The sequence below is a fragment of the Silurus aristotelis genome (assembly GCF_946808225.1).
Source record: "Silurus aristotelis genome assembly, chromosome: 2".
NCBI lineage: Eukaryota > Metazoa > Chordata > Actinopteri > Siluriformes > Siluridae > Silurus > Silurus aristotelis.
Genome location: NC_139575.1, coordinates 410784 through 434378, shown reverse-complemented (window position 1 = coordinate 434378; position 23595 = coordinate 410784). Strand labels below are relative to the sequence as shown.

The 23595-nt window shown below is 42.6% G+C and overlaps 2 protein-coding genes across 6 annotated transcripts in view; one reads left to right on the top strand and one right to left on the bottom strand.

Moving 5' to 3' along the window:
• itpr1a (inositol 1,4,5-trisphosphate receptor, type 1a) overlaps positions 1–4476 on the top strand; it is a 100956-nt gene extending 96480 nt beyond the window's left edge. For all 3 annotated transcript variants that reach the window (XM_083562368.1, XM_083562367.1, XM_083562366.1), the window contains 2 exons: positions 3229–3390; positions 3471–4476. In XM_083562368.1, the coding sequence (XP_083418494.1) occupies positions 3229–3390; positions 3471–3557 (249 nt within the window). In that variant the 3' untranslated portion in view covers positions 3558–4476. The remainder of the gene's footprint in view (positions 1–3228; positions 3391–3470) is intronic.
• A 76-nt stretch (positions 4477–4552) lies between these two features.
• Positions 4553–23595, bottom strand: part of pfkfb4b (6-phosphofructo-2-kinase/fructose-2,6-biphosphatase 4b) — a 32454-nt gene continuing 13411 nt past the window's right edge. Inside the window, exons 3-14 of one of the 3 annotated variants that reach the window (XM_083563387.1) lie at positions 15305–15401; positions 15157–15223; positions 14999–15073; positions 13861–13917; positions 13606–13727; positions 13173–13380; positions 12920–13066; positions 10518–10622; positions 10240–10369; positions 10042–10104; positions 9794–9858; positions 4553–5250 (exon numbers count right to left, since the gene is read on the bottom strand). In XM_083563387.1, the coding sequence (XP_083419513.1) occupies positions 5188–5250; positions 9794–9858; positions 10042–10104; positions 10240–10369; positions 10518–10622; positions 12920–13066; positions 13173–13380; positions 13606–13727; positions 13861–13917; positions 14999–15073; positions 15157–15223; positions 15305–15401 (1199 nt within the window). In that variant the 3' untranslated portion in view covers positions 4553–5187. Of the gene's footprint in view, positions 5251–9793; positions 9859–10041; positions 10105–10239; positions 10370–10517; positions 10623–12919; positions 13067–13172; positions 13381–13605; positions 13728–13757; positions 13918–14998; positions 15074–15156; positions 15224–15304; positions 15402–23595 lie in introns of those variants that run through there. The other 2 variants (XM_083563388.1, XM_083563389.1) reach the window with 2 other exon arrangements.

The following is a 23595-nucleotide window of genomic DNA, read 5'->3' as shown; positions in this document are numbered from 1 at the left end:
AAGTATGGATCCTGCCAGGATCAGAGCTGTCAAGGAATGGCCCACACCCTCCTCTAGGAAGCAGCTGCAGAGGTTCCTGGGGTTCTCCAACTTTTTACGGAGATTTATTAGAGGCTACAGTTCAGTTGCTGCCCCTCTTCACCAACTGACCTCCTCCCGCCGGTCCTTTTCATGGCCTCCCGAGGCGGAGCGAGCTTTTATCAGACTCAAAGACCTCTTCACCTCTGCCCCGGTCCTGGTTTTTTCCCGATCCCTCTCGCCAGTTCATCGTGGAAGTCGATGCCTCTGACCTATGGGTAGGCGCTGTACTGTCCCAGAGGGGCGCTACTGATAACAAGTTGCACCCTTGCGCCTTCTTCTCCTGCCGTCTTAACCAAGCTGAACGTAATTACCCCATTGGTGAGCGGGAGCTTCTGGCCGTCAAGCTTGCCCTAGAAGAATGGCGACACTGGTTAGAGGGGGCTAACCCTAACCCTAACCCTAGACCCCTTTTTTGGTCTGGACTGATCACCGCAACCTGGAGTATCTACGCACTGCCAAGCGCCTCAATCCTCGCCAGGCTCGCTGGGAACTTTTTTTCGGCAGGTTCAATTTCTCTCTCTCCTACCGCCCGGGATCTAAGAATGGGAAGCCTGACGCTCTTTCCAGGTTACACTCCCCTGTGGAGGAAGAAGAATCCACCTTCAAAACCATACTTCCTCCTTCAGTTACCGTGCGTGCCCTGGACCTTGACCTCGAGGCTAGGGTTAAACTTGCCACTATGGACCAGCCGGTTCCAGAGGGTTGCCCTACTAACAGACTCTTTGTTCCCGAGCAGCTGCGGTCCCAAGTCCTCCAGTGGTTTAATGGCTCACCTCTGTTTTGTCATCCCGGGTTTCCTCGAACTCTGTCTGTCCTCCGGCAGCGGTTCTGGTGGCCCACTGTCCGGAAAGATGTCCGTGAATTTGTTGCCGCCTGTCCCACCTGCACGCAACACAAGAATCCCAAGGGCCGTTCGGTGGGGTTACTACGTCCACTTCCTGTGCCTAAACGCCCCTGGTCTCACATTGCCCTGGATTTTGTTACCGGTCTCCCAAACTCCGCCAGGAGCACAGTCATTCTTACCGTGGTGGACCGGTTTTCGAAAATGGTACATTTTATTCCCCTGGCCAAACTGCCTTCTGCTAAGGAGACCGCTGCGCTCCTACTCCTGCACGTTTTCCGCCTGCACGGTCTTCCTCGTAACATCCTCTCTGACCGGGGCCCTAAGTTCACAGCCAGATTTTGGAAGGAGTTTTTTCGCCTATTAGGGGTCTCGATCAGCCTCTCCTCTGGGTTTCACCCGCAAACCAATGGCCAGACTGAGAGGCTCAATCAGGAGCTAGAGACAGGAACGGAGTCCTTTTGCGCACAAGATGCCTCCTCATGGTCCTCCAAGCTGTTGTGGGTTAAGTACGCCCATAATTCTTTACCTACTGCCGCCACTGGATTATCTCCCTTTCAGACGGTTTATGGTTATCAACCCCCTCTATTTTCTACCCAGGAGGCTGAGGCTTCCGTCCCATCTGCATTGGCTCAGTTTCGGCGCTGTCGACTCAGTTGGAGGAGGGCCCGCACTGCACTTCTTAGAGCTTCCCAAAGCTATGCTCGCTGGGCCAACCGGAGGTGATGTCCTGCACCCCATTACCGGGTTGTTCAAAAGGTGTGGCTTTCCCCTCGGGACCTTCCTCTCAAGGCTGTGTGTCGCAAGCTCGCCCCGCGATTTCTGGGACCATTCCCTATCTCCAAGGTCATTAACCCAGTTGCTGTGCGCCTCAGACTGCCCAGGGCCCTTCGGATCCATCCTACGTTCCACGTTTCCCGGCTCCGGCCTGTCAGGGCATGTTCCTTGGTGCCCTTCACCGGGCCCCCACCACCCGCCCGGGTCGTCGACGGGGGTCCCGCCTATACAGTGCGTCGTTTGCTCTGCTCCCGCCGTCGGGGTAGAGGCCTCCAATATCTTGTGGACTGGGAGGGCTATGGCCCGGAGGAGCGTTCCTGGGTTCCTGCGCGGCATGTTCTGGGCCGCAGCCTCATTTCTCAGTTTCATCGGGACCATCCTGAGCAGCCTGGACGGTCGTCTGGAGCCGCCTTGGGGAGGGGGGTACTGTCAGCCGACGGCGCGCGCACTTCCGGTAATCCAACTTCCGGTAGTGAATTTACCCTAATGCGCGTCCGCCCGGGATGTTTCCAGCGCCGCTTTCCGCTCTCGCAGCTGGGCATTCTTTGCATGCAGCTTGCGAATCTGTTTCTCCAAAGCTTCCATCTCCAACGCCACCGTTTGCAACTCGAAAGAGTCCTCACCTGTGCTTAAAGTCAGACACACAGCCGGCATAGTGCTTATAATCACGAACAGAGTTAATATACAGAGATATGAGTGAGAGGCAATGAATATAGACAACACTAGTGATAGTCGAGTTAACTGACTACAGGCACAAGTCAGGAAGACAACAACAATTTAGGATTAATAAAAGAGAAAATATGGATAGATAGGTAGATAGTAAAGTTTGAAAACTTTACGAGAGAAATAAAAAAAAATCAAACACAGGAAACGACATCACCGGCTAAGAAACTAAGAAGTATGTGTACAGTGAGTACAGCAGGGGGCTCAGAACACAACCCTGGGGAGCTCCAGTGCTGAGGGTGAGGGTGGATGAGGTGTGTTTTCCCACTCGTACGGCTTGTGGTCTGTCTGTCAGGAAGTTAGAGATCCATTAACACAGCGGCTGGCTGAGTCCCAGGACCTCCAACTTAGAGGTGAGTGTGGAGGGAATTATGGTGTTAAATGCTGAACTGTAGTCCACAAACAACATCTTTGCATAATTCCCGTTTCTGTAGTCCAGGTGGCTCATCGTGTGGAGGAGATGAGCAGTGGCGTCCTTAGTAGAACGGTTCTGACGGTACTCAAACTGTAGTGGGTCCAGTGTGTCTGGTAGTGATGCATGAAGTCTCTGACCAGTCTCTCAAAGCACTTCATCACTACTGAGGTCTGGGCTACAGCATGAGCATGAGGGGGACAACAGACTGTTCCAGTGAGAGTTTGAATATCTCAGTGAACACCGGTGCTAGCTGGTCAGCGCAGGCTTTCAGAACCTGTTGACAGGGTCATGAGGATGTGACTTTGACAGAGATTTAATAAACTGCTTGTATTAATTTGAGTCTGTGCTGTTTTTTGTTAATTTTTCTTCTCGTTCTCTCCCACTGAGACAGGAACACAATCTGGACTGGTTCCCCCGGATGAGAGCAATGTCTCTGGTCAGCAGCGATTCAGAAGGAGAGCAAAATGAACTTCGCTCCCTGCAGGACAAACTCGACTCCACCATGAGACTCGTCACCAACCTGACCAATCAGCTCACAGAGCTCAAAGAGCAGGTGTGTACTTGTGTGTTACAAGTACATTGTGTATATGTGTGTGTGTGTGTGTTTACACTGATTGTGTGTGTTGTTTGTAGATGACTGAGCAAAGAAAGCACAAGCAGCGGATTGGACTACTGGGAAACCCCGCCCACCTTAATATAAACCCACAGCAGCCTGCCTGAGGATGTGTGTGTGTGTGTGTGTGTGTGTGTGTGTGTGTGTGTGTGTGTGTGTGTCTTTTAAACCCTAATTCTGTTCTTTGTGCTGAACCTCGTCATGAGAACCATGCAGATGTGAAAGATCAGAGTTACAGCTGCATTTCTAAACAAACTGCTGTACACTGATGTTTATGCAGGAGGAGAATGTTGAAAATGAAGATGATGAAGGGCATGTGAGCATCTCTGAGCTGAAGGTTAAAGTTTGTGTGTCAATAAAGAGGCTCACTGGAGAGAGCGAGAGAGAGAGAGTGTGTGTGTGTGTGTGTGTGTAATGATTCATTGACAGTTTTTAATATCGTTTCTCTAGGAATCTTGGATGTGCATGTTTATTGTATAAGGAGGTTTTTGTAAAAGATGAAAGTTTTCTGTAGAACATTATGGACCAGATGTTCTACCTTGTGTGTGTGTGTGTGTGTGTGTGTGATCTCACTCTGCTATCTCCTGACTCATGTAGAACTTTGCAGATATTTCACTTGGACACTGTAATGAACCTGATTGAGGTTTTGCACTGGTTTTATCACTTAGTGTTAATGACATGAGTGTAATTTTAGTGATGTTTAATTTGATTAAAATGATTTATTTGTGTGTGTGTGTGTGTGTGTGTGTGTGTGTTGTAGAACCCAGAATCTTTCCATCAGTAAGCGTGTAAACAGTTAAATCATATTATATAAATGATCTGATGCTCACGCTGTTTCACCAAAGCGTCACAAGTTTTTTGTTAGAAACTTTTTATTCTCATGTAATAAATTTTATCTTGAACACAAAAAAAACTAAAACAGTTTACGCTTCACATCCGTTTCACTTTATTAAGAGCGATGAAGTTTTGTGCGTTTAACACCAATGATGTACAAAATGAGAGAAAACTAACAATAAAGACCAATGATTGTGTGTGTGTGTGTGTGTGTGTGTGTGTGTGTGTGTGTGAGATTGTGTATTCGATGTTTTCATGTTAGTGTCTACATTTAAGTGTCGTGAGAATTGTTTACAGAAATCATTCTAACAGTAAGTAACTGAGATGGTGAGATTATGCGATGAAGCTGCAGTGAAACTGAAAACTCATTGAGGTTTAAAGTTTTTTGTTTTATATTTTTTCCCTCAAAAGCAAAAAAAGTGCATTTCAGCATTTACAAAAAATGTTAAACCTCCAGAAATGTAGAAAAATAAAGAACATTAATGCTGTGCAAACTCCCCATTCTATATACACACACACACACACACACACACACACACACACACACACACACACACACACCTGTATTGGCTACAGCACTGGATTCCAGTCATTTGAATATTTTGACAAAAAGTACAAATTCTTCACAGTTTTTAGGGACAATTAATTAATATTAAGGAGTAAACAACACTGTGTGAGAGAAAGAGAGAAAGAGAGAGAGAGAGAGAGAGAGAGAGAGAGTGTGTGTGTGTGTGTGTGTGTGTGTGTGTGTGTAAGAGAGAGAGAGAGAGAGAGAGTGTGTGTGTGTGTGTGTGTGTGTGTGTGTGTGTGTGTGTGTGTGTGTGTGTGTGTGTGTGTGTGTGAGAGAGAGAGAGAGAGAGAGTGTGTGTGTGTGTGTGTGTGCGCGTGCGCGTGCGAGCGACTTCACTGGTGTGTAGGGACAGTGAGCAGCGCCTCCTTGGCCAGACGACAAACATCCACATTCTGCTAAAAAAAACAAAGGAAAGAGCAAAGAACATACTTCCAATTACTCTTTACTGAGTAATGAATAGAGTAGTGAACACTGAGTACTGAATACTGAGTAATGAATAGAGTAGTGAACACTGAGTACTGAACACTGAGTACTGAATAGAGTAGTGAACACTGAGTACTGAATACTGAGTAATGAATAGAGTAGTGAACACTGAGTACTGAATACTGAGTAATGAATAGAGTAGTGAACACTGAGTACTGAACACTGAGTACTGAATAGAGTAGTGAACACTGAGTACTGAATACTGAGTAATGAATAGAGTAGTGAACACTGAGTACTGAATACTGAGTAATGAATAGAGTAGTGAACACTGAGTACTGAATACTGAGTACTGAATAGAGTAGTGAACACTGAGTACTGAATACTGAGTAATGAATAGAGTAGTGAACACTGAGTACTGAATACTGAGTAATGAATAGAGTAGTGAACACTGAGTACTGAATACTGAGTAATGAATAGAGTAGTGAACACTGAGTACTGAATACTGAGTAATGAATAGAGTAGTGAACACTGAGTACTGAATAGAGTAGTGAACACTGAGTACTGAATAGAGTAGTGAACACTGAGTACTGAATACTGAGTAATGAATAGAGTAGTGAACACTGAGTACTGAATACTGAGTAATGAATAGAGTAGTGAACACTGAGTACTGAATACTGAGTAATGAATAGAGTAGTGAACACTGAGTACTGAATACTGAGTAATGAATAGAGTAGTGAACACTGAGTACTGAATACTGAGTAATGAATAGAGTAGTGAACACTGAGTACTGAACACTGAGTACTGAATAGAGTAGTGAACACTGAGTACTGAATACTGAGTAATGAATAGAGTAGTGAACACTGAGTACTGAATACTGAGTAATGAATAGAGTAGTGAACACTGAGTACTGAACACTGAGTACTGAATAGAGTAGTGAACACTGAGTACTGAATACTGAGTAATGAATAGAGTAGTGAACACTGAGTACTGAATACTGAGTAATGAATAGAGTAGTGAACACTGAGTACTGAATACTGAGTACTGAATAGAGTAGTGAACACTGAGTACTGAATACTGAGTAATGAATAGAGTAGTGAACACTGAGTACTGAATACTGAGTAATGAATAGAGTAGTGAACACTGAGTACTGAATACTGAGTAATGAATAGAGTAGTGAACACTGAGTACTGAATACTGAGTAATGAATAGAGTAGTGAACACTGAGTACTGAATAGAGTAGTGAACACTGAGTACTGAATAGAGTAGTGAACACTGAGTACTGAATACTGAGTAATGAATAGAGTAGTGAACACTGAGTACTGAATACTGAGTAATGAATAGAGTAGTGAACACTGAGTACTGAATACTGAGTAATGAATAGAGTAGTGAACACTGAGTACTGAATACTGAGTAATGAATAGAGTAGTGAACACTGAGTACTGAACACTGAGTACTGAATAGAGTAGTGAACACTGAGTACTGAATACTGAGTAATGAATAGAGTAGTGAACACAGTACTGAATACTGAGTAATGAATAGAGTAGTGAACACTGAGTACTGAATACTGAGTAATGAATAGAGTAGTGAACACTGAGTACTGAATACTGAGTAATGAATAGAGTAGTGAACACTGAGTACTGAATAGAGTAGTGAACACTGAGTACTGAATAGAGTAGTGAACACTGAGTACTGAATACTGAGTAATGAATAGAGTAGTGAACACTGAGTACTGAATACTGAGTAATGAATAGAGTAGTGAACACTGAGTACTGAATACTGAGTAATGAATAGAGTAGTGAACACTGAGTACTGAATACTGAGTAATGAATAGAGTAGTGAACACTGAGTACTGAATACTGAGTAATGAATAGAGTAGTGAACACTGAGTACTGAATACTGAGTAATGAATAGAGTAGTGAACACTGAGTACTGAATAGAGTAGTGAACACTGAGTACTGAATACTGAGTAATGAATAGAGTAGTGAACACTGAGTACTGAATACTGAGTAATGAATAGAGTAGTGAACACTGAGTACTGAATACTGAGTAATGAATAGAGTAGTGAACACTGAGTACTGAATACTGAGTAATGAATAGAGTAGTGAACACTGAGTACTGAATACTGAGTAATGAATAGAGTAGTGAACACTGAGTACTGAATACTGAGTAATGAATAGAGTAGTGAACACTGAGTACTGAATAGAGTAGTGAACACTGAGTACTGAATACTGAGTAATGAATAGAGTAGTGAACACTGAGTACTGAATACTGAGTAATGAATAGAGTAGTGAACACTGAGTACTGAATACTGAGTAATGAATAGAGTAGTGAACACTGAGTACTGAATACTGAGTAATGAATAGAGTAGTGAACACTGAGTACTGAATACTGAGTAATGAATAGAGTAGTGAACACTGAGTACTGAATACTGAGTAATGAATAGAGTAGTGAACACTGAGTACTGAATAGAGTAGTGAACACTAAATACTGAATACTGAGTAATGAATAGAGTAGTGAACACTGAGTACTGAATACTGAGTAATGAATAGAGTAGTGAACACTGAGTACTGAATACTGAGTAATGAATAAAGTAGTGAACACTGAGTACTGAATAGAGTAGTGAACACTGAGTACTGAATACTGAGTAATGAATAGAGTAGTGAACACTGAGTACTGAATACTGAGTACTGAATAGAGTAGTGAACACAGTACTGAATAGAGTAGAACACTGAGTACTGAATAAAGTAGTGAACACTGAGTACTGAATACTGAGTACTGAATAGAGTAGTGAACACTGAGTACTGAACACTGAGTACTGAATAGAGTAGTGAACACTGAGTACTGAATACTGAGTACTGAATAGAGTAGTGAACACTGAGTACTGAATACTGAGTACTGAATAGAGTAGTGAACACTGAGTACTGAATAGAGTAGTGAACACTGAGTACTGAACACTGAGTACTGAATAGAGTAGTGAACACTGAGTACTGAATACTGAGTACTGAATAGAGTAGTGAACACTAAGTACTGAATACTGAGTACTGAATAGAGTAGTGAACACTGAGTACTGAATAGAGTAGTGAACACTGAGTACTGAATACTAAGTAATGAATAGAGTAGTGAACACTGAGTACTGAATAGAGTAGTGAACACTGAGTACTGAATACTGAGTAATGAATAGAGTAGTGAACACTGAGTACTGAATACTGAGTAATGAATAGAGTAGTGAACACTGAGTACTGAACACTGAGTACTGAATAGAGTAGTGAACACTGAGTACTGAATAGAGTAGTGAACACTGAGTACTGAATACTGAGTACTGAATAGAGTAGTGAACACTGAGTACTGAATAGAGTAGTGAACACTGAGTATTGAATAGAGTAGTGAACACTGAGTACTGAATAGAGTAGTGAACACTGAGTACTGAATAGAGTAGTGAACACTGAGTACTGAACACTGAGTACTGAATAGAGTAGTGAACACTGAGTACTGAATACTGAGTACTGAATAGAGTAGTGAACACTGAGTACTGAATAGAGTAGTGAACACTGAGTACTGAACACTGAGTACTGAATAGAGTAGTGAACACTGAGTACTGAATACTGAGTACTGAATAGAGTAGTGAACACTGAGTACTGAATAGAGTAGTGAACACTGAGTATTGAATAGAGTAGTGAACACTGAGTACTGAACACTGAGTACTGAATAGAGTAGTGAACACTGAGTACTGAATACTGAGTACTGAATAGAGTAGTGAACACTGAGTACTGAATACTGAGTACTGAATAGAGTAGTGAACACTGAGTACTGAATACTGAGTACTGAATAGAGTAGTGAACACTGAGTACTGAATAGAGTAGTGAACACTGAGTACTGAATACTGAGTAATGAATAGAGTAGTGAACACTAAGTACTGAATACTGAGTAATGAATAGAGTAGTGAACACTGAGTACTGAATACTGAGTACTGAATAGAGTAGTGAACACTGAGTACTGAATACTGAGTAATGAATAGAGTAGTGAACACTGAGTACTGAATACTGAGTAATGAATAGAGTAGTGAACACTGAGTACTGAATAGAGTAGTGAACACTGAGTACTGAATACTGAGTACTGAATAGAGTAGTGAACACTGAGTACTGAATAGAGTAGTGAACACTGAGTACTGAATACTGAGTACTGAATAGAGTAGTGAACACTGAGTACTGAATAGAGTAGTGAACACTGAGTACTGAACACTGAGTACTGAATAGAGTAGTGAACACTGAGTACTGAATACTGAGTACTGAATAGAGTAGTGAACACTGAGTACTGAATAGAGTAGTGAACACTGAGTACTGAACACTGAGTACTGAATAGAGTAGTGAACACTGAGTACTGAATACTGAGTACTGAATAGAGTAGTGAACACTGAGTACTGAATAGAGTAGTGAACACTGAGTACTGAATACTGAGTACTGAATAGAGTAGTGAACACTGAGTATTGCCGTGTTTGTTTGTGTTTGTGTAACGTACCTCAGGTTTGTCTCTGTGTGTGTTCACTGCCTCCACTTTCAGACTCACTGACTCAATTTTACACCCTCGAATAACAAACAGAGAACATCAGATCATCAAATAAACACACACACACACCACCTAAGCAACACCACCTCACAGTCACTTATTCATTACTTATTTAACACTCAACTGGTTCTGGCTGAAGGAAAGACACACTAACACATACATTTCAGAGCTTGTGTGTGAGTGTGTGTTTATTTCTTTACCATAAGCCACAGGTGTGAGCTTCAGCACGGTGTGTAAGGGACATTTCAGATACGCCAACTCATCTAATAAACAAACACAAACATTCTGATTTCAGTCACATGACCTTCATGTTTGTGAGCAGCAGCAGAATCGTGAAGGATTAACAGAAATCTGAAATTATATTTCCAACATTATTCTTGATGAAGGACTTCTGTCACCTGAGCTTTTGTCCAGGAAGTAGGCGAGGAGGCAGCGCATGACGGCCTGATGACAGATCACCAGGACATTCTCCTGCCTCTCCAACTCCATAATCACAGGCTCCAAACGCTGCACCAAATCCTCATAGGACTGTGCGCACACGCATGCACACACACGCACAAACACACACACACCCAACATTGCTTTGAGTCTTTGAGTGATTTTTCTATAAATATTTGTACAGTACGTGTGCACCTCAGCATATGTATAGATGATTGAGGTGTTTAGGACACAGTACCTCTCCTTTAGGGTAGCGGTATCGGAACTTATCCTGATCCCGAAGTGCAAATTCCAGAGGATAATTTTCCTGTATCTCCTCATACATCATCTCCTCACACACACCCTACACACACACACACACACACACACACACACACACACACACACACACACACACACACACACACACACACACACACACACATTACAGAACAAGTGGTTAGGCTGATGAGTGTGTGTTTGAGTGTGTATAAAAACCCTTAATTGTAATACCAGTGTGTCCACTAGGGGGCAGTGCAACAACAAACTACTGGCAAAGAAAAGAATATTTGTTTCAGGGTAGAAAAAATAAATACAAATAAACGGTTCTTTATTTAACACTGTGTGTGTGTGTGTGTGTGTGTGTGTGTGTGTGTGTGTGTGTATAAAATGTACCAGCAGCATGGCTTTATGATTTGCAAATCTCATAAAGCTATATTTATTGAAAACATTTTAAATGTTTAAACTAAGAATTTATAACATTAAGAAAAGTAGTTCCAAATTTAATGGATGCAACACGTCTCAAAAAAGTTGTTACAGGACCATGTTTCCTATGGTGTAGCATCACTGTCCGTATACATCTGGGAACTGAGGAGAGCAGTTGCTAAAGTTTTGGGAGAGGAATGTTGTCCCATATGTATCTTATACAGGATTTTAGCTGCTCAGCAGTTCTGGGTTTCCTTTGTTGTTCTTTGTAATATGATGCGCCAAAAGTTTTTAAATAGTGAAAGTTTGAGACTGTAGTCAGGTCAGTTCAGCACCTGGACTCTTCCACTACAAAGTCATGCTATTGTAATAGATGCAGTATGCAGTTAGCATTGTCTCGCTCAAATATACAAGGCCTTCCCTAAAAAAATAAGTTTTTTTGGATAGAAGCATTTGTTGTACTAAAAGCTGTATATAGCGTTTAGCATTGATGGAGCCTTTTCAAATGTCCAAGCTGCCCATTGCACAGGCACTAATGCACCACCATACTATCAGATATGTGGCTTTTTGAACTGATAACAAGCCAGATGATCCATTTCATCTTTAGTCCGGAGGACATGGTGTTCATGATTTCCAAAAAGAATTAAAAATTTTTGATTTATCCGACCACAGAACAGTTTTCCACTTTGCCTCAGTACATTTTAAATAAGCTTTGGCTCAGAGAGGACGGTGGTGTTTCTGGATCATGTTCACGCAGGACTACGTCTTTGTGTGATAGAGATTTAATCTGTATTAGTGGATGACATTGAGAACCGTGTTCAGAGTTCTGGAGGTGTAAATGAGCCCATGCAGTCATTTACATTACAGAATCATCACTGTTTTAAAGGCAGTGTCCCCTGAGGGCCCGAAAATCACCACCATCCAATACTGATTTTCAGCCTTGTCCCTTGTACACAGAGATTTCTCCAGAAAACTGATGTTGAGGAACATTATTATGTTGATAGTCTTCTTGAGAGACCCGATCATCTTACTGACCTGCTATTAGTTAAAAATGTGCAAATCATTGCATTCTGTTTTTATTTACATTTTACACAGTGTCCCAACGTTTATGGAATTGGGGTTGTACTAAGAAGCGACAGTTTAATTTAAAATCTAAACTGGGATTAGTGATGAACTTTTTCTCCTGTTCTCCTTCTAGCTGTGAGATTATCGGTTTTACCAGACTGCACTTTTAAGAAGCATTGGAGAATCTGAGCATTTAGCTGTGATATTGTTCACTCAGAAGGTGCTACACCAACAAATATCATTCATTTAATTAGAATTAATTATTCCATACGGCCAAAAGTTTGTGGACACCCGACCATAAAATGCCTCTTTCTGAACAGCTCAGTCAACATTTAGTCCCCAGGTGTTGTTATAATAAGCTCCACTCTTCTGGGAAGGTGTTCCACTAGATGTTGGAGTATGATTGGGGAGATTCATTCAGCTACAAGGGTGTAAGTAACGTCAGGTACTGATGTAGGAGAGGTGAGGAGGTCTGAGGTGCCATAATCTTCAAAATGGGTTTAGCTCTATAGCAGGAGATCTTCCACATCTTCCAAAGCATGTAGAACAGATCTTCACGTAGCTGGCATTGTCATGATGGAACAGATTCGGCCTCCTATTTCAACTGAAAGCAAAATTTTATGCTTCTGCAGCCAGTGATGTCCTGCACAATTGTGTGTCTCCAGGTTTCTGTAACAGTTTGGGGAAGAACCACATACTGCTGGAAAAATCATGTCCCAATACTTTTGGCTATACAGGTTTTTTTTTTTTTTATACAAAACTGTTATAAATGCCACAGAAGAAAGGAAAACAAATTTAGACACATTATTCAACCATTTAGCATTCTCCTAAAGAATACTAAACACACACACACACACACACACACACACACACACACACACGTGAACTTACAGCATCAATCTCATTGAGAGCTTTCCACTGTTCATATTGGACATCGAGAGCCTCTGCTGTCTGGATGGTTCTTTTCATCTGACTTGTCCAAACTTTCAGATCCTTTATGTTTTGTTCCTGAATGAATTTTCCCAAACACACCGCAAACTGAGAGAAAAAAAAACTCCATTTACAGGTACCATGACTGCAGATTAACATCAGACCCATGTCTGATCACAGGCTGGTACACACAGCGACACACACACACACACACCTGCTTGCCGCGGGGTGACAGACCCGAATCGCCTCCGATGCGTCCTCGGATGTTGAGTTTGCTCTCGCCATGGCGACAGAGGTAGATAGAGCGAGGAGTGATGTGAATATTCATCAGGTAATAAACGATGCGGCTCTGAATGTGGTCCATCACACGGTTTACTAAATACCTCATCCCCACATCCATCACCTTTATGTAGGACAGATCCCTGTAAGTCACACACACACACACACACACACACACACACACACACACACAAACAAACAAGTGGTTCAACCAATGCCATGCTGTCACTACCTGCACCGTTAATGCTCCACTGGTCACTGTAACAATTTCACACTATTTTTCTGAAGCTGAGGTAGAAAGATGAAGGTGATGGAGATAAAAGATTTAAATGATTGTATTATTGAGATGGAGGTGAAGATGTTCTGACCTGTCCATCACCTCGTCCAGTGGCTCGTATGAGTTCTCATAACATCTGATCCTCTTCATAAAGTCCTGAACCGCCTCCTCAGTGTTACAGTCTACATAATCAGGACTGTTCAACTTCACCTGCTGCTCTCACACAAACACACACACACACACACACACACACACACACACACACACACACACACACACACACACAGTATGTTCTACACAGTATTATTGGTAATTATGGATGAAGGGGTAAAGTTACAGATCCTACCACAATGTTCTGAGCGATAATCTCTGGATCTTCACACACCGACTCAATAAAAAACACCTGTAACACACACACATCCATAAATATATAAACTAATATATATATATATATATACACACACATTCACACAAACACACACACACACACAGCTAGGTATGGTCATACTCACAGATGACCGATTAATCAGCTGATAGTTTTAAAAATGGATAATGGATAAAAAAAACAAACATAACACTCTACTGATATACCCCATGTTCCTCCTCTGCACATGTTCAAACCATCTCAATCTCACCTCCCTCACCTTGTCTCTAAAACGTCCTACATGCGCTGTCCCTCTAATAAACTCATTTCTAATTCTGTCCATCGTCGTCACTCCCAACGAACATCTCAACATCTTCAGCTCTGCTACCTCCAGCTCCACCTCCTGTCTTTTACTCAATGCCACTGTCTCTAATCCATACAACATCTCAGGTCTCACCACAGTCCTATAAACTTTCCCTTTCACTCTCACAGATACTCTTCTATCACAAATCACTCCTGCTATCACTCTTCTCCACCCACTCCACCCTGCCTGCACTCTTTTCTTCACTTCTCTTACACACTCTCCATTACTTTACACTGTTGACCCCAGGTACCTGAACTCCTCCACCTTCTCCACCTCTTCTCCCTGCAACCGCACCCCTCCACTGCCCTCCCTCTCATTCACACACATGTACTCTGTCTTACTCCTACTGACTTTCATTCCCCTTTTCTCCAGCGTGTACCTCTACCACTCCAGGATCTTCTCCACCTGCTCCCTACTCTCAACACAAATCACAATATCATCCACAAACATCATAGTCCATGAAGACTCCTGTCTGACCTCGTCCGTCAACCAGCACCAATTGGATTCTGGATAACTTTTGAGGCTATGACAAATGTTGTACCAGCTATGGCCAATATAATAAGAAAATCCCTACAATAACTATAGGGTTTCAGCACTACGTGCTTGAACCCCTAATAACAAAAGTTTAAACAAAAACAATGGACTTGAACCCCAAATATATGAATAAATTAATATAATGATAGATGCCGTAAAAAGTATGTTTTTATGTTTAATTCAGGGGATTCAGCGTTCATTATTCAGTAGAAATATTTGTACCTTGTAACCATTTTGTTCAGCAAACCTCATGATCGTCCTCCTCCTCTCCCTCGTGGTGTTCGTGGCGTCAAACACCTGAAAAATTCAGTAAAGTTTTAAATTCATCACATATCAATTAACAACAGATAAATACACACATGTGGTTTTATTTCACTTACAGCCACATGACCTGCATCCTCACTGAGGAACTGTCTCACATCATTCAGAGCCGCCAAGGCACACTGTCTAAAATACACAAACACACAAGCATCATGTCATGTCACAAAAATCACCACAATCACTAACAGATTGATGATGTCATCTTACTTCCTGATCTTGAGTCCCTCTTCATTATCAGGAGAGAAAAACTCAAAATTCCTGTAGACCTTCATACACTCCCTCCGGTACTGTCCAACATTAAACTCTACACACAAACACACACATACGTAAGATTAAGGTCATGATGGATGATGGATGTGTGAAAAACAGTTCATTACCTTGTGAGAGCAAATGTGCAACAGACAAATATAAATTAGTAATAAAACATGAAAAGGACAAATGGCAGATATAGGTATAAAGGACAGGTGATGGATGTGTAAAGAACAGGTGATGGATGTGATGTGTAAGGGACAGGTGATGGATGTGTAAAGGACAGGTAATGGATCTGTAAAGGACAGGTGATGGCTGTGTAAGGGACAGGTGATGGATGTGTAAGGGACAGGTGATGGATGTGATGTGTAAAGGACAGGGGATAGATGTATAAAGGACAGGTGATTGATGTGTAATGGGCAGGTGATGGATGTGATGTGTAAAGGACAGGTGATTGATGTGATGTGTAAAGAACAGGTGATTGATGTGATGTGTAAAGAACAGGTCATGTATGTGTAAAGGACAGGTGATAGATGTGTAAAGGACAGGTGATGGATGTGTAATGGGCAGGTGATGGATGTGATGTGTAAAGGACAGGTGATTGATGTGATGTGTAAAGAACAGGTCATGTATGTTTAAAGGACAGGTGATAGATGTGATGTGTAAAGGACAGGTGATAGATGTGTAAAGGAGGTGATGGTTGTGTAAAGGAAAGGTAATGGATGTGTAAAGGAGGTGATGGATGTGTAAAGGACAGGTGATAGATGTATAAAGGACAGGAGATGGATGTGTAAAGGACAGGGGATATATATGATGTGTAAAGGACAGGGGATAATTGTGATGTGTAAAGGACAGGTGATGGATGTGTAAAGGAGGTGATGGTTGTGTAAAGGAAAGGTAATGGATGTGTAAAGGAGGTGATGGATGTGTAAAGGACAGGTGATAGATGTATAAAGGACAGGAGATGGATGTGTAAAGGACAGGGGATATATATGATGTGTAAAGGACAGGGGATAATTGTGATGTGTAAAGGACAGGTGATGGATGTGATGTGTAAAGAACAGGTGATGGATGTGATGTGTAAAGAACAGGTGATGGATGTGATGTGTAAAGAACAGGTGATTGATGTGATGTGTAAAGAACAGGTGATGGATGTGTAATGGGCAGGTGATGGATGTGATGTGTAATGGGCAGGTGATGGATGTGTAAAGGAGGTGATGGATGTGTAAAGGAGGTGATGGATGTGTAAAGGACAGATGATAGATGTATAAAGGACAGGGGATGGATGTGTAAAGGACAGGGGATATATATGATGTGTAAAGGACAGTTAATTGATGTGTATAGGACAGGTGATTGATGTGATGTGTAAAGAACAGGTGATGGATGTGATGTGTAAAGAAGAGGTGATGGATGTGTAAAGGACAGGTGATAGATGTATAAAGGACAGGTGATTGATGTGTAATGGGCAGGTGATGGATGTGATGTGTAAAGGACAGGTGATGGATGTGTAATGGGCAGGTGATGGATGTGATGTGTAATGGGCAGGTGATGGATGTGTAAAGGAGGTGATGGATGTGTAAAGGAGGTGATGGATGTGTAAAGGACAGGGGATGGATGTGTAAAAAAAAGGGGATATATATGATGTGTAAAGGACAGGTGATGGATGTGTAAAGGACAGGGGATGGATGTGATGTGTAAAGGACAGGGGATGGATGTGTAAAGGACAGGGGATGGATGTGATGTGTAAAGGACAGGGGATGGATGTGATGTGTAAAGGACAGGGGATGGATGTGTAAAGGACAGGGGATGGATGTGTAAAAAACAGGGGATATATATGATGTGTAAAGGACAGGTGATGGATGTGTAAAGGACAGGGGATGGATGTGATGTGTAAAGGACAGGGGATGGATGTGATGTGTAATGGGCAGGTGATGGATGTGTAAAGGAGGTGATGGATGTGTAAAGGACAGATGATAGATGCATAAAGGACAGGGGATGGATGTGTAAAGGACAGGGGATATATATGATGTGTAAAGGACAGGGGATGGATGTGTAAAGGACAGGGGATGGATGTGATGTGTAAAGGACAGGGGATGGATGTGATGTGTAAAGGACAGGGGATAGATGTGATGTGTAAAGAACAGGTGATGGATGTGATGTGTAAAGAACAGGTGATGGATGTGATGTGTAAAGAACAGGTGATGGATGTGTAAAGGACAGTTGATTGATGTGTATAGGACAGGTGATTGATGTGATGTGTAAAGGACAGGTGATTGATGTGATGTGTAAAGAACAGGTGATAGATGTGATGTGTAAAGAACAGGTGATGGATGTGTAAAGGACAGTTAATTGATGTGATGTGTAAAGAACAGGTGAGGGATGTGTAAAGGACAGGTGATGGATGTGATGTGTAAAGAACAGGTGATGGATGTGTAAAGGACAGGTGATGGATGTGATGTGTAAAGGACAAGGGATGGATGTGATGTATAAAGGACAGGGGATGGATGTGTAAAGGACAGGTGATGGATGTGATGTGTAAAGGACAGGGGATGGATGTGTAAAGGACAGGTGATGGAGGTGATGTGTAAAGAACAGGTGATGGATGTGTAAAGGACAGTTGATTGATGTGTATAGGACAGGTGATTGATGTGATGTGTAAAGAACAGGTGATGGATGTGATGTATAAAGGACAGGGGATGGATGTGTAAAGGACAGGGGATGGATGTGTAAAGGACAGGGGATGAATGTGATGTGTAAAGGACAGGTGATTGATGTGATGTGTAAAGAACAGGTGATGGATGTGATGTATAAAGGACAGGGGATGGATGTGTAAAGGACAGGGGATGAATGTAATGTGTAAAGGACAGGTGATTGATGTGATGTGTAAAGAACAGGTGATGGATGTGTAAAGGACAGGTGATAATTGTGTAAAGGACAGGTAATGGATGTGTAAAGGACAGGTTATTGATGTGATGTGTAAAGAACAGGTGATGGATGTGTAAAGAACAGGTGATGGATGTGATGTGTAAAAGACAGGTGATGGATGTGTAAGGGGCAGGTGATGGATGTGTAAAGGACAGGTGATGGATGTGATGTGTAAAGGACAGGTGATGGATGTATAAAGGACAGGTGATTGATGTGATGTGTAAAGGACAGGTGATTGATGTGATGTGTAAAGGACAGGTGATTGATGTGATGTGTAAAGGACAGGTGATGGATGTATAAAGGACAGGTGATTGATGTGATGTGTAAAGGACAGGTGATTGATGTGATGTGTAAAGGACAGGTGATTGATGTGATGTGTAAAGGACAGGTGATGGATGTATAAAGGACAGGTGATTGATGTGATGTGTAAAGGACAGGTGATGGATGTATAAAGGACAGGTGATTGATGTGATGTGTAAAGGACAGGTAAAGGATGTGTAAGGGGCAGGTGATGGATGTGATGTGTAAAGAACAGGTGATGGATGTGTAAAGGACAGGTGATAGATGTATAAAGGACAGGTGATAGATGTATAAAGGACAGGTGATGGATGTGTAAAGGACAGGGGATGAATGTGATGTGTAAAAGACAGGGGATGGATGTGATGTGTAAGGGACAGGTGATGGATGTGTAAAGGACAGGGGATGGATGTGATGTGTAAAGGACAGGGGATGGATGTGTAAAGGACAGGGGATGGTTGTGTAAAGGACAGGGGATATTTATGATGTGTAGGGACAGGTAATGAATGTGTAAAGGACAGGGGATGGATGTGATGTGTAAAGGACAGGGGATGGATGTGCAAAGGACAGGGGATATATATGATGTGTAGGGACAGGTGATGAATGTGTAAAGGACAGGGGATGGATGTGATGTGTAAAGGACAGGGGATGGATGTGTAAAGGACAGGGGATGGATGTGATGTGTAAAGGACAGGGGATGGATGTGATGTGTAAAGGGAAGGGGAGGGATGTGATGTGTAAAGGACAGGTGATGGATGTGATGTGTAAAGAACAGGTGATGGATGTGTAAAGGACAGGTGATGGATGTATAAAGGACAGGTGATAGATGTATAAAGGACAGGTGATGGATGTGTAAAGGACAGGGGATGAATGTGATGTGTAAAAGACAGGGGATGGATGTGATGTGTAAGGGACAGGTGATGGATGTGTAAAGGACAGGGGATGGATGTGATGTGTAAAGGACAGGGGATGGATGTGTAAAGGACAGGGGATCGATGTGATGTGTAAAGGACAGGGGATGGTTGTGTAAAGGACAGAGGATATTTATGATGTGTAGGGACAGGTAATGAATGTGTAAAGGACAGGGGATGGATGTGATGTGTAAAGGACAGGGGATGGATGTGTAAAGGACAGGGGATATATATGATGTGTAGGGACAGGTGATGAATGTGTAAAGGACAGGGGATGGATGTGATGTGTAAAGGACAGGGGATGGATGTGTAAAGGACAGGGGATATATATGATGTGTAGGGACAGGTGATGAATGTGTAAAGGACAGGGGATGGATGTGATGTGTAAAGGACAGGGGATGGATGTGTAAAGGACAGGGGATATATATGATGTGTAGGGACAGGTGATGAATGTGTAAAGGGAAGGGGAGGGATGTGATGTGTAAAGGACAGGGGATGGATGTGATGTGTAAAGGACAGGGGATGGATGTGATGTGTAAAGGACAGGGGATGGATGTGATGTGTAAAGGGAAGGGGAGGGATGTGATGTGTAAAGGACAGGTGATGGATGTGATGTGTAAAGAACAGGTGATGGATGTGTAAAGGACAGGTGATGGATGTATAAAGGACAGGTGATAGATGTATAAAGGACAGGTGATGGATGTGTAAAGGACAGGGGATGAATGTGATGTGTAAAAGACAGGGGATGGATGTGATGTGTAAGGGACAGGTGATGGATGTGTAAAGGACAGGGGATGGATGTGATGTGTAAAGGACAGGGGATGGATGTGTAAAGGACAGGGGATCGATGTGATGTGTAAAGGACAGGGGATGGTTGTGTAAAGGACAGAGGATATTTATGATGTGTAGGGACAGGTAATGAATGTGTAAAGGACAGGGGATGGATGTGATGTGTAAAGGACAGGGGATGGATGTGTAAAGGACAGGGGATATATATGATGTGTAGGGACAGGTGATGAATGTGTAAAGGACAGGGGATGGATGTGATGTGTAAAGGACAGGGGATGGATGTGTAAAGGACAGGGGATATATATGATGTGTAGGGACAGGTGATGAATGTGTAAAGGACAGGGGATGGATGTGATGTGTAAAGGACAGGGGATGGATGTGTAAAGGACAGGGGATATATATGATGTGTAGGGACAGGTGATGAATGTGTAAAGGGAAGGGGAGGGATGTGATGTGTAAAGGACAGGGGATGGATGTGATGTGTAAAGGACAGGGGATGGATGTGATGTGTAAAGGACAGGGGATGGATGTGATGTGTAAAGGGAAGGGGAGGGATGTGATGTGTAAAGGACAGGGGAGGGATGTGATGTGTAAAGGACAGGGGATGGATGTGATGTGTAAAGGACAGGGGATGGATGTGATGTGTAAAGGACAGGGGATGGATGTGATGTGTAAAGGGAAGGGGAGGGATGTGATGTGTAAAGGACAGGGGATATATATGATGTGTAAGGGACAGGGGATATATATGATGTGTAAGGGACAGGGGATATATATGATGTGTAAGGGACAGGGGATATATAGTGCTTTGCGAAAGTATTCGGCCCCCTTGAACTTTGCGACCTTTTGCAACATTTCAGGCTTCAAACATAAAAATATAAAACTGTAATTTTTTGTGAAGAATCAACAACAAGTGGGACACAATCATGAAGTGGAACGAAATTTATTGGATATTTCAAACTTTTTTAACAAATAAAAACTTCAAAATTGGGCATGCAAAATTATTCAGCTTCTTTACTTTCAGTGCAGCAAACTCTCTCCAGAAGTTCAGTGAGGATCTCTGAATGATCCAATGTTGACCTAAATGACTAATGATGATAAATAGAATCCACCTGTGTGTAATCAAGTCTCCGTATAAATGCACCTGCACTGTGATAGTCTCAGAGGTCCATTTAAAGCGCAGGGAGCATCATGAAGAACAAGGAACACACCAGGCAGGTCCGAGATACTGGTGTGGAGAAGTTTAAAGCCGGATTTGGATACAAAAAGATTTCCCAAGCTTTAAACATCCCAAGGAGCACTGTGCAAGCGATAATATTGAAATGGAAGGAGTATCAGACCACTGCAAATCTACCAAGACCTGGCCGTCCCTTTTTAAACTTTCAGCTCATATAAGGAGAAGACTGATCAGAGATGCAGCCAAGAGGCCCATAATCACTCTGGATGAACTGCAGAGATCTACAGCTGAGGTGGGAGACTCTGTCAATAGGACAACAATCAGTCATATACTGCACAAATCTGGCCTTTATGGATGAGTGGCAAGAAGAAAGCCATTACTTAAAGATATCCATAAAAAGTGTTTTTTAAAGTTTGCCACAAGCCACCTGGGAGACACACCAAACATGTGGAAGAAGGTGCTCTGGTCAGATGAAACCAAAATCGAACTTTTTGGCAACAATGCAAAACGTTATGTTTGGCGTAAAAGCAACACAGCTCATCACCCTGAACACACCATCCCCACTGTCAAACATGGTGGTGGCAGCATCATGGTTTGGGCCTGCTTTTCTTCAGCAGGGACAGGGAAGATGGTTAAAATTGATGGGAAGATGGATGGAGCCAAATACAGGACCATTCTGGAAGAAAACCTGATGGAGTCTGCAAAAGACCTGAGACTGGGACGGAGATTTGTCTTCCAACAAGACAATGATCCAAAACATAAAGAAAAATCTACATTGGAATGGTTCACAAATAAACATATCCAGATGTTAGAATGGCCAAGTCAAAGTCCAGACCTGAATCCAATCGAGAATCTGTGGAAAGAACTGAAAACTGCTGTTCACAAATGCTCTCCATCCAACCTCACTGAGCTCGAGCTGTTTTGCAAGGAGGAATGGGCAAAGATTTCAGTCTCTCGATGTGCAAAACTGATAGAGACATACCCCAAGAGACTTACAGCTGTAATCGCAGCAAAAGGTGGCGCTACAAAGTATTAACTTAAGGGGGCTGAATAATTTTGCACGCCCAATTTTTCAGTTTTTTATTTGTTAAAAAAGTTTGAAATATCCAATAAATTTCGTTCCACTTCATGATTGTGTCCCACTTGTTGTTGATTCTTCACAAAAAATTACAGTTTTATATCTTTATGTTTGAAGCCTGAAATGTGGCAAAAGGTCGCAAAGTTCAAGGGGGCAGAATACTTTCACAAGGGACTGTACATGATGTGTTAAGGACAGGGGATATATATGATGTGTAAAGGACAAGGGATGGATGTGAAGTGTAAAGGACAGGGGATGGATGTGTAAAAGACAGGGGATGGATGTGTAAAAGACAGGGGATGGATGTGTAAAGGACAGGGGATGGATGTGTAAAGGACAGGGGATGGATGTGTAAAGGACAGGGGATGGATGTGTAAAAGACAGGGGATGGATGTGTAAAGGACAGGGGATGGATGTGTAAAAGACAGGGGATGGATGTGTAAAAGACAGGGGATGGATGTGTAAAGGACAGGGGATGGATGTGTAAAGGACAGGGGATGGATGTGTAAAGGACAGGGGATGGATGTGTAAAAGACAGGGGATGGATGTGTAAAAGACAGGGGATGGATGTGTAAAAGACAGGGGATGGATGTGTAAAGGACAGGGGATGGATGTGTAAAAGACAGGGGATGGATGTGTAAAGGACAGGGGATGGATGTGTAAAAGACAGGGGATGGATGTGTAAAGGACAGGGGATGGATGTGTAAAGGACAGGGGATGGATGTGTAAAGGACAGGGGATGGATGTGTAAAGGACAGGGGATGGATGTGTAAAGGACAGGGGATGGATGTGTAAAGGACAGGGGATGGATGTGTAAAGGACAGGGGATGGATGTGTAAAAGACAGGGGATGGATGTGTAAAAGACAGGGGATGGATGTGTAAAGGACAGGGGATGGATGTGTAAAGGACAGGGGATGGATGTGTAAAAGACAGGGGATGGATGTGTAAAGGACAGGGGATGGATGTGTAAAGGACAGGGGATGGATGTGTAAAAGACAGGGGATGGATGTGTAAAGGACAGGGGATGGATGTGTAAAGGACAGGGGATGGATGTGTAAAGGACAGGGGATGGAT